Here is a 12040-nt window from a genome sequence, read left to right as displayed (position 1 = left end):
TCTTTTTTTTAAAACTGTTTTTAAATAACTTTTTTTTGTGTGTGTGTATTGGTGTTTTGTCTGCATTCATGTCTGTGAGAGGTTGTTGGATACCCTGCAACTGTAGTTTCAGACAGTTTTGAGCTGCCCTGTGGTTGCTGAGAATTGAGCCAGGTCCTCTAGAAGAGCAGTCAGTGCTTTTAACTGCTGAGCCATCTCTCCAGGCCCTTAGCCTTCCATTTCTTTAGGAAGAAGTCTTTAGGGTTGGAATGATGGGGAACTCTGAAGTTCTCTGTATGATTTCTGAGGAATTTTAAAAGGTCAGTGTGGATGTCTACCACTTACTTAAAGTGGTTGTATTCTGAGTCTGCTGTCCACAGCTCCAGACTGAGTCGGTCAACTTTCTGTTTCTGCTCTTCAATTTTCACTTCTATAAGGAAATCATCCCCTTACTTCCTCCTTGATATATTATCATTCTTGTCTCCCAGTCTTCTCATTTTCCATCAACATTCTGACCTTGGCTTGCCAGTAGAACCAATGCAGGAAATAGAACTTTACCAGTTCAAATTGCCTTTAGACACCATTGTGATTAATCATTGTATTTTATTTAGTTTGGAAGACATCTGCACTCTGGCCAGTTTTGTTTTTCAGTTATTCCCTTTTCTTCATCAATATTCACTTGCCTGCTTCTAAATGTTGTTTTTTTATTCCCCAGAAAACCTGCAACATACCAAATTGAGCTTACACATAAGACAAATGTTGAAAAATTCAGTCTTAGATAATACAAAATAAAGTCTATGCCTATAAGTTGTGCATTTGGCTGATTTAAAGACAGTATTTGAAGTTAATATTTTTGCACACTCAAGCACCAGCATAACTTTGGGGCCTTCATTTAAATACACGCATCTGCTTATCCATTTTGATATTATCAGATACATTAAGTTAGGAAGGTGTAAAGTTATAAAAGGGAGTACACTGAAAAACAACCTAAGGTCTGAAGAGATCTAAAGTAGACACCAATTAGGAGACTTGAAGTGGCCACTGGTTTATTGTCCAGGCATGCCCAGAACTCGCAGAACTACATTTCCCACAGTGCTTAGAGCGCACAGACGCCTCGTCCTCCAGCTGGGCATCAGTCCCGCCTTCTCCGTCTAGTGATTGGTCTCTTCACTTCCGCGCCTCCGCGGTTCTCTTCTGCCATTGGTGGATATTCGGCCACAAGAGTTTACTCTTTCCCGGTCCTGTCAAGCACCTGGCTCTCGCTCCCGTACCAAGATGGCGGCAGAAGCAGCTGGTGGGAAATACAGGAGCACAGTCAGCAAAAGCAAAGACCCCTCGGGGCTGCTCATCTCGGTGATCAGGTGAGGGAGGCAGGAGGCAGGGTGAGGACAGGGCAGCGGCTCGCCCTCCGCTGAGGAAGGGGGAGGCGTCGGTCGGGTCCCGCCCGCCGGCCCTTCCCTTCCTCCTGGCCTCCCCAGCCCCTCCCCAGGGCCTGTGGTCCGGCGGGGCGGCCCCCCAGGACTCCCAGTTTCTCTGGGGCCCGGCTTAAGGAGAGGAGCCCGGCCCTCAGTCTTCTCCTCCGGGCAGCGTCTTTCCTTGGGTCCCCGGCCCTAAACGCTGGCTCGCTTGGGTTCGGGAAGCAGCCCGGCGCAGGTGTGCTCATTCATTCCTAGAACAGGTACCGGTTGACCCCGCTGCAGCTCGCGCTCGGCCGGGCCCGCTGCTGCCCGGGCTCCCGGGCTCCCGGGGGCCAGGCCGGTGTCCCCCGACCGGAGTTAAGGAGTGTCCCATTCTGGGCACTTGGCACCACCTGGGAATAGCCCCAGCCACGCCACCGCTGATCCCAGGTGCTGCCGTGAGCTGGTTAGGAATGGATGTTGAAGTGATGACACATGTGTTTCTTATTTTGTTCGCTTTCTGATTCCAGTTCTCCCCTCAGAACCACACCAGAACAGAGTTTCACCATGCCCTCCGTGCTACTATTCTCTTCCTGAAGTAATAGGGTGAGAGTGGCAGTGGTGGACTATTTAAAAAAAAAAATGTTTAAAACGTTACACAAATTTAGACCAGCCTGAATAAAATGCACTCTGACACATTTATACGTTGTTGTCATTTGAATTTTACCCCACATATTTTCCAGAACAAAATGCCCCTTGCTTTTTTGCTTTTCCCACTTATCCTCCACTTTGATTTGAATTCTTTTTTTTTTTTTTTTCCCTTGGTTTCTCTGTGTAGCTTTGCGCCTTTCCTGGAACTCACTTGGTAGCCCAGACTGGCCTTGAACTCATAGAGATCCACCTGGCTCTATCTCCCGAGTGCTGGGATTAAAGGCGTGCGCCTCTATTGCCCAGCCGATTTAAATTCTTAAGAGGGCTCATGTAATGGTCCTGATGATTTTTTTTTTTTTAAACCCAGGACCTACCAGTGGTAGGTTGTAAGCCCTTGAAAGAATGGATAAATCAAGCTTCAGAAAGTTTACCACTTACTGGACTGAGAAAGATCTATCTATGGGTTTTATGTCAGAGATAGTAGTTTAAGACAATGGCCTGTTACATTATTATCAATTTTATTTTACAAATGAGAGGATAGAACTTTCTGTGAAAACAATATACTTTGTAGGTCTTGAAGAGAAAGTAGACTTGTGTAACTGTAGGCTCGTAGTCTTTAAGACGATACAGCACAGACTTATCCCCGGGATATTAAAACCTCAATCAAACCATTTGTAGTGCCCCATCTTAATTTTCTCAGAAATTCTAGTATGAGTGCTTGGAATCTTTTTCTGAACTTGGTTTTGTTCCCTGCCTGATAGTCAACACTCATAAACAATAGATATTTACTGGAGTATGGTGCCTGGCATTTATTTAGTACTTAGGAAATATTTGTTGAATGAGTGAATGAATGCCGTGAGGTTTTCAAAGACAAGCTAGATATAATATTACTCTTGAGCGTATATTCTATTTTTGAGATAAAGATGTATAGAGAGTATGAAATGGAATTGGAGGGAGATGGAGTGTTACAGAGATGGAGAATTTATGGAAGGAGTGATCATTTCTAGTGGAAGTGGAGTGGGTTAGGGAAAGTAGCAACTGTAAACAAATGATTCTGATGCGGAGGCATACATTTGCCTTGAGGGGTCAATTCTTTGTCATCTTCAGGGGTATCACCCACTGCGGGATAGTGTATGGCATTGTTGTTTTGTGCTGAGTTATGGTCTCATATACCCCATTCTGGCTTCAAATTCATTATGTAAATAGTAGCAACCTTGGACTCTTGCCGAGTGCTGGTGTCACAGATGTACATCACAATACCTGGTCTTATTTGGTTATCCGTCTTTCTCTCTTTCTTTTTCTGAGACAGGGTTTCTCTGTTTAACAACAGCTCTGGCTGTCCTGGAATTCACTCTGTAGACCAGGCTGGCCTCGAACACACAGAGATCTGCCTGCCTCTGCCTCTCGAGTGCTAGGATCAAAGGTGTGCATGCACCACCACCCCAGCTGGTTATCCATCTCTTAGCCAATCTGTGTGTATCACCTTCACTTTTTCACCATGATTTTGGCCCAGGCATCCTTTACTTTGACTTCAGTTGTGAAGTACTACTTTAATTTTGATTCTTAATCCAGATCGTGTCAGAACACTTGAATGACATGTTTTCTTTTCTTTTTTGGTTTTTCGAGACAGGGTTTCTCTGTGTAGCTTTGGTGCCTGTTCTGGATCTCGCTCTGTAGACCAGGCTGGCCTCAAACTCAAGAGATCCACCTGCCTCTGCCTCCTGAGTGCTGGGATTATAGGCGTGCGCCACCACTGCCCGGCTAATGACATGTTTTCTTTCTTGTGCTTTTTACAATCATGCTATTAAGGAATGCCCAGACCTATCATTCCAGGCAAGTTTAGTAAAGATTGGGGTCCATGCTTATATATGAACACAAGACTAGATGTTTTTGGTGCTGGAGTGTTGCTGTTTGTGTTTCAACATTCCTTTGGAGACACAAACGTTTTCCTTGAAATGAGGGGTGATGTTGCTAATCTCTGTTGTTGGTTTCCTTCCTGATTTTCTTTTGTGCTTACCTCATAAACAGTGCATTAGAAGAGAATGGTAGTGTGGTTTTGGTGGTGGGATGTGGGGTGAGAGAAGGACCCTGATTGGAAGAATAGGACCGTGCATTTCTTATCAGGAACTGTGTGTCATTCTGGCTTTTGCTCTTCAAATCTGTGCAGTTTGTTCTGCTGCTCTTCTTGTACATTGTACTCATTGTTCTTAGATCTTCCCATGGACTTCAGTTACCTCCTTCCGTCCTTAATGTTTTTCAGATTCTCTCGAAAGACTAGACCCTTCCTGGTTGCTTTGGCAACAAGCTTCACAAAGGAAATCCTGTTTTAGGATGGTGTTTTATAAATCTTAGTATTCCTGTAAGGATACTTGGTACATACTAGCTTTTTCATGGTGCCCTAGACCTGTCATCTTGTCCCCTAAATAAAGTAGCTGGTCTTTTAAATAGTTTGATTGTTTCATCTTTATTTGTTATATCCCTGAGCCATGTTTTTCTTCTTTTGGAATGTTTAAAAATTTCCTTCAGTTCTCTTTCCCAAATGTGTAAAAACACCATTTCTACACCAGGTTATATGTTGTAACATTTTCTATTGCTTTAAAAATGATTATATATACACACACACACACACACACACACACACACACACACACACACACACACGTATATATTTAGAGATAAGGTGTCACTATAGAGCCTGGCTGGCCTGGACTTGCTATGTAGACCAGGCTGACATTGAACACTGAGTTCTGTTTGCCTCTGCTTCCCAAGTGCTAGGATTAAAGATGTGAGCCACCATACCTGTCTAAAATGTTAATCTTAATAGAGGATAACAACCTTTCTTGTTGTAGACACATTTTGGTACTGGCTTAAACTCCAGATAAGGTCTAATATAAGGACTGAGCCAGTGTACACACAGGGAATGGCCCAGCCTCATTGCCATCTAGTCTATTTGTGTATAGATTTTTGAGACAGGGTTGCATGTAGTTCCCTTGGACTTGGTCTTGCTATGTAGGCACAGATAATCTTGAACTTCTGATTTGTCTGACTCCACCTCCTGATGCTGGGAGTACAGGCCTGCCCCATGATAGCCAGTTCTCACTGCCACTTTCTGACATTGTAGTAACTAAAATTAGATGATGGCTCAGGGTTTTGCTGGTATCAGAGTCCATCACTGAGAATTTAAGATAAAAACATAGAAATACAGTGCAATTTCAGTCTCTCTCTCTCTCTCTCTCTCTCTCTCTCTCTCTCTCTCTCTTTTTTTTTTTTGTTTTTTGAGACAGGATTTCTTTGTGTAATAGTCCTGACTGTCCTAACTCCCTTTGTAAACCATGCTGGCCTTGACCTTATAGAGATCCACCTGCCTCTGCTTCCTGAATGCTGGGTTTAAAGGTATTAGCAACCACTGCCTGGCTGTGCAATTGCAATCTTATATTTGATGGAAAGGGACTTAGAAGATACTTAAATTAAAATCTTTAATTACTTAAAAACCCTGAATAAACACATTTCAGGCCAGTCAGGTGTGTAATGGTCCACTCTTGTGTCTGTTTAAAAGTCCTTAGGCTTTTGGTGAGGAGAGATGGTGTTTGTGATTTGGTCTTTTGGAGAGTGCCACTAACTGTGATTTTGGGTTTAATCACCACTGGGCTAATTGGGTGGACATAGTCCAGTTTGGACAGTTTCTTTCTTTCTCTTTCTCTTTCTTTCTCTCTCTCTCTCTCTCTCTCTCTCTCTCTCTCTCTCTCTCTCTCTTTTTCCTTCTTTCCTATTGATTACCCCACTTCAGCCTTTTGTTTGGTGTGAGTTGGAGTTGTGAAATAAGCAAGATGGCATTTCAGAGATGCTATTTTATTTTTGTGAGTTCTTGTCAGATTTTTAATTGGGGAATGTGTCTACTACTTACTGTTAGGTGATTTGCTTTCCAATTAAACATTGACTATGCCTTTTTTTGTACGTCAGCCTGCAAATAGCCAGTTTAATTGGGGAGACAGACTCCGGTCATGACTTAAGGAGGCCTTATGGAAACATTGGAGCAGAGCTTTTGAAGACAGGCTGGTTATAGATATCAAGGGGGTTTGAAGGCAGTTGGAGGCTCACATTTTCATCAACTTTTATGTCTTCACAGGAGTTGGAATTTCAAAAACATAGAAAATCCTTTATTGTAGGTTCCTGTTAAATTCCTTCCTTCCTCTGTAGAGGATATTTTGGTCAGCCCATAGTTAATTCAAAGTAAAGTTTATTGAAGGGTCCAGGCTTTGATCTGGGCTTTGAACAGAGACCTTTGAGGTTTGTGACAGTTTGTGGCAGGAAGAACTTGGCCACTCTGTTTTGAGCTGGGTCCCAGGAGCTGTGTTAGGCATAGATACTGTTCCTAGCACCATCTCTCTTCTGAGCTCATTGTAAAATAGCCTTTAGGTTTCTTACTCTTTGTTTCCCTCAGCCTTGTTCCTCTCAGGGATGCAGTGCTGTTTGCAAGTTACTATCAGAACCAACAGTATCAGGACTGGAGATGGAGCTCGGTTGGTAGAGTACTTGCGTAGTACAAAGCCCCTACCTAAGTTTGAGTCCTGGCATAAACTGGGTGTGGTAGTCCATACCTGTAATTTGTAGCTAGCACTTGAGATAAGGGATACATGAGACTCTGTTTGGAAACAGAACAAACACTAAACTTTCAGGAGGTTCTGGGACAGCTGATAATGGCATTTATGGAAATGAGAAGAAAACTCCATTTTCTGGCTGCACATGCAGAATTAATATCTTGGGGAACCGAATTGTGCTGGCTAGATTTATGTTAACTTGACACAAACTGTAATCATCTGAGGGTGGAGGGAACCTTGATTGAGGAAGTGCCTCCATCAGATCGGGCTGTAGGCAAGCCTATAGAGCATTTTTTAAAATTAGTGATTGATGAGGGAGGGCCCAGCCTATTGTTGGTGGTGCCATCCCTGGGCTGGTGGTCCTCTGTTCTATAAGAAAGCAGGCTGAGCAAGCCATGAGGAGCAAGCCATTAAGCAGCACTCCTCCATGGCCTCTGCATCAGTTCCTGCCTCTAGGTTCCTGCCTGTTTGAGTTCCTGTCTTGACCTCCTTCAGTGATAGACTACAATCTAGAAGTGTAAGACCAATAAACCTTTTCCTCCTCAATTTTGCTTTTGGTCATGGTGTTGTGGCAATAGAAATCCTAGCTGAGACACAAGTCTTGGTTTCTAAAGTCTCAGGAGTCACTGTTAATGTTGGAGTTTCTTAACAGCTTTGAGCATTGTGGTTTTATTATTGGGTGATACCGTCATGTTTTTCAACTCATACCTTTATAGATATGTCTGGACACAAGCCTTTGGTGACAGAGTCAGTGTGTGGTTTAGGGTAGATAAGAAAAACTTAACTACTCTTGTAACTTGGAATCACTCAATGCCCATACTGCCCCCAGTCATAACGTTCCCATTTATGAAACAGGATGATTAGAAGATCTGGTGTCGTTTGAGGGAACATGAAATAAGACAAAACATGCAAGTGCTTTGTACAGGTTGGAACAGAGGCACTCAGATGCTTAATTCTTCATTTCTAGTGTCTGTAGTGTCTTTGGTTAGAAACTTGGTTTTTCCCTAAATTTGAGAGTACTTGCCTGGCATGCCTCAGGCCATGAGTGATAGAAAATTACAACATGTCCACATGGTTGGGCTTGCCCGGCGGACTGCTTAATTATTTCCGGTTCAAAATAGCCATTTCCAGGTCAGAACATCTCGCATGGCTAGGACTCTGTGGCTTTACATGGTTGCATAAAGCGCGCTGCCATATAATCTAGGCGCATGCGTGGAGTAGCCACATGCGGTCCTGTATGCTTGCGCGGCCCACTCTTTAAAAAGCCGGCGCCATTTTGCACAGGTTTCTCCTCTTCTTCTCTTCTCTCCTCTCCTCACTCACGTGTGTGCTTCACACAGGCCTGTCACCTCTATCCTCTATCCTATATTAATAAACAGCTCTTCTGTGGATTTGTCGCGTTCAGGACGTGTTCCTCGCAGGGTAAGAGTGCCGCTAAATAACTAACATTAATTAAGTCACAACTGGAGACCAAACCCAGGACCTTGTGCATGGGTCCAGTTCATGCACAACAAACAAAGAAACAGATCCAGAGCTGAGGTCGAAACCTAGAACTTTGTGCTTGCTAGGCAGGTCTCTACCACTGAGCTAAATTCCCAGCCCCTGTTATGTATCTCATTACACCTTTAGTCTGAGACATGCCTTGAAATGATTGTGCATACTTACAGCTATTCATTTTACAGCTCTCTCTCTGTTGTTTGCTGCCTGCAGTAGTAGTGTTGTAAGTTGTTGGTGTGGTGTGTCATGTGGTCACAGTAGGCTTTCTTTGGGCAGCTTAGAGGCTTTTATTACTAGTTGGTGGGTTTTGGTGGTGGTTTGCAGTGGTAAGTGCTGCTTTCTGTTTCGAACAGTCTGAGTCTGCTGCTGTTTACATTTTGTTAACTGCTTTCAGCCTATGAAATGAATTAGATCTTGATCCTTATAGTCATAGCCCATCTTTTTATGTGCTAGGAATTCAGCCTTAAAAACAATCAGAACTTACAGTGTAACACAAACTAATAAAAGAATACTTTTCTGTTTTGCTAATGTTGATATAAGCAATTATGCATTTTAAGTCTTTTATGAGAATTTTTTCTGAATTACTTGTTACTATAAGCCCTTTCAAAAAGTAAATAGGACATAATTCAAATGATCTTGTTTGTTTTTCACTTAAAACTTACTGCTGTTGACACAAAAAACACAGCTCTCACCTTAAAGAGAATAAGAAATAGTTTATTTTGCAGTCATTTTAAGGCACCATGGTCTGGGAACACAGATTTAGGTTATCCCAGATTCCATGTTCCAAAGTGGGAACAGTCTTATAGTTTTAGGGAACAAAGAAGGTCATAAATCAAGGGAAGTTTAAATACATGGTGGGTACATCAGAGAGGCAGTTACAGCAAGATGGGGGAGGCTTTTTTTTTTTCTTCCACTTTTTCAAGACAGGGTTTCTTTGTGCAACAGTCCTGGCTGTTAGGAAACTCACTCTGTAGACCAGGCTGGCCCCAGACTCAGAGCTCCCCCTGCCTTCTGAGTGCTGGGATTAAATGAGAGCACTGCCACTGCCCAGCAGGAGGCTTTTCTATAGGCTCAAGATGCTATTTGATGAAGGTCTTCGCTTTTGGTTGGTGGATGCTATTGGTCTGCTAAGTCAGTAGATTTCCAAATGTTTTTTTCTGTTAGTTACAGGATATTAGTTCTTACACAAAGGTGGGCAATGTCTGTTCCAGGGGCTAAAGCTAGCCCAAGACAAGGTATTTAGCCTCTGGACATACAACACTCCAGTCTCTCTGTTTCATTGCACTTTTAATCAGTCAGTCTTTGTAGACACAATTTCTTTCCAGGAATTGTCATTCACATCATTTTATGTCCAAAATCACCCTTGAAAGCTTGCCAGGAAAGTGTCCTCTTAGGCATTGTCTGACCTATCTGACATGAATCTGCATTTTTATAACTAAACAGATGATCTGGAAGATGATAAAGTTTGGGTAGCCCTTAAACATACTTTATTGGGGAAATAAGATACAAGAAACAAATTCAAATTGTTACCTTTCTTTAAAGTTGAGATAATGATAGAGCTATGCTTTTCTTCTTCTTTTCAGTGAATATACTTTTTAAAAAAGTATTACTCAGGGTGGAGAGATGACTCAGCAGTTATTAGTACATTCTGCTCTTGCAGAGGACCACAGTTAGGTTTCCAGCTACCATATTGGGCAGCTCAGAACTGCCTGTAACTTTAGTACCACAGGTATCAGATGCCTCTGGCCTCCTTAGGCTCTGCATTCACATATGTGAAAGCATGCATGTGTACGTGTGCGCTCACATACACACTTAAAATACACCTTCAAAGTTTAAAAAAGCATTGCTATTAAGATGATCTTTTTTATAATGAGATATATATCAATATGAATCATGCCTGGGACTTTGCTAATGTAGTTGGGGAACAGGGATAGAGCAGTTCAGGGGTTCGGTGAGACCAGATTGGAATGTGGCACTATTTCTTGAAGGTGGAATTTTTTGACAAGTCTTTTAACTTTTGTATGTGGGCAGAAACTTTCATTAAAATGTTTATGTGGGGGCTGGAGGCAGAGTGTCTATTTAGCAGATCAGTAAATCACAGAAATGCAGTATGATGTAGTAGTCTTTAGTTCTCAACCTGGGTTCTTGACCCCTTTGGGGGATTGATTGACCTTTTCACAGGGGTTGTATATCAAATATCCTGCATATCATATATTTATATACGTTATGATTCATAACAGTAGCAAAATTACACTTATGAAGTAGCAATGAAAATAATTTTTTGGTTTGGGGTCACCACAACATGAGGAACTGTATTAAAGGGCTGCAGCATTAGGAAGGTTGAGAACCACTGCTTTAGATCTTGTCCTTTCTCCGTGACACCTGTATTCTCAAGCTCCATGGGTGCTTTCATTTAAGAAGCCTACCCCCAATTTCCAATATGTATTTGACCACATAATACCTGTGAGAATCTTGTAAAACATCATTTTGAGGAACCCCCCAGGAAGTGAGGATCTCTGTGGACAATGCTTTCTGAGGGGTGCTGGACTTTTTAAGTTGAGTTTGTCAGCCTTAAGCTCAGTTTTGTGCCTGAATCGGGTGATTTTACTTAATTTTAGATAATAGCCTTCTTTGTTGCCTAAGCAATTTATACCTCTTGGTTTCCAGTACTGTTCTGCATAACTGAGTTAATTGCACTATTGAAGCACTGTACGCACATGTGTTGGGTGTAATATTTGGCTCTAAATGCTGTCTGAAGCCAGGCACTAGTGAGTTTTCAACTGACTTTAAAGCAGACATTGTTACTGTCACTTGAGGCCACACAAGTCTCTCTGTACTGTTAAGGGATGTTCATATGCATGAGAAAACTTTTTCAGAGGGACACGCCGTTGTGGATTGCTATCAGGATAGGATTATCCTGTATTTCGTAGGCTCTAATAAGCCATAATTAAGAACCAAGGCATTACAATGTATAATTGAATAGAATAAAATCCGATTTGAAAGCGAGGTGTCGATTTACTTATTCTTTGAGTAAAGTGTATCTTGTGTGATTATGTAGTGATACACATCTCTAGCATTTCTTTAATGTGTGATCCTTTATTCAATCTCAGATTCATGAGGGCCTCTTATTTTGATAACTCCCTGGAAGCAGTGACAGATGATTCAGCATCTATGAAGTGTAGCTGTGTGTCCTGCTTTGCATAATCAGCTTGGAACTCTAAGCTGTGTAGTGTTTGTATCCTTTAGTCTCTTTTCTTCCTCATGGGTTTGAGTTTCTCTCTACTCATGCCTAGAGCTGTTGTCTATAGTTCCCCTGCTGGCTGTAGGTGTATTTTGCTGTCTTCCATGTATGAGATGGGTTGGGTTCTCTCTCTCTCTCTCTCTCTCTCTCTCTCTCTCTCTCTCTGGAAAGAAAATGTGGCTCTAGTACTTTGAAGTAAGTGCTGGTTAGAACTGATAATGTAACGGAGCAGCGTGGGAAGAAAGCACAGTTGACATTGGAAAGGTTGTATGAGCTCTAGACATCTGTGGGATCACTAACAAAACGTGTATTTGCTTCTGAAAGACTGGCTATGAAACACTCGGTTTTCACTCTCTGGAGTAAGGCCTGGAAACTAGCCCACCCTAAGGTTTAGTTTTTGTCTTGTGCTCTGGTGTTTGAGCACAGGGATTCATGGTGGTGGGGTTGAGGTTCTCGATGATAAGAAGCTGATGGCCTAGACCCACATGGAGTACTCAGAAAGACGATAACCGAGGACACTTGATTCCTAGTATAGATGGTGCTTTGTCATTTGCTGATTAGTGATTTTTGGGTATGTGAAGCTGTACTTGTAATTAGTTTTTCTTAGTTGCTTGAAGGAATTTCCATTAATTGTTTTCTTTATATATGTATAATATGTGTATATATATATGATTTAT

The 12040-nt window shown here is 42.2% G+C and overlaps 1 protein-coding gene across 1 annotated transcript in view; it reads left to right on the top strand.

Annotated features, from left to right (window-relative positions):
* The first annotated feature begins 1215 nt into the window (after nucleotides 1-1215).
* Exoc4 (exocyst complex component 4) overlaps nucleotides 1216-12040 on the top strand; it is a 767731-nt gene continuing 756906 nt past the window's right edge. The window contains exon 1 of the mRNA XM_036180825.1: nucleotides 1216-1340. Within this exon, the coding sequence (XP_036036718.1) occupies nucleotides 1255-1340 (86 nt within the window). The 5' untranslated portion in view covers nucleotides 1216-1254. The remainder of the gene's footprint in view (nucleotides 1341-12040) is intronic.

Source organism: Onychomys torridus, chromosome 3, assembly GCF_903995425.1.
Source record: "Onychomys torridus chromosome 3, mOncTor1.1, whole genome shotgun sequence".
In the NCBI taxonomy this organism is placed as follows: domain Eukaryota; kingdom Metazoa; phylum Chordata; class Mammalia; order Rodentia; family Cricetidae; genus Onychomys; species Onychomys torridus.
This window is presented reverse-complemented; position numbering and strand designations above follow the sequence as displayed.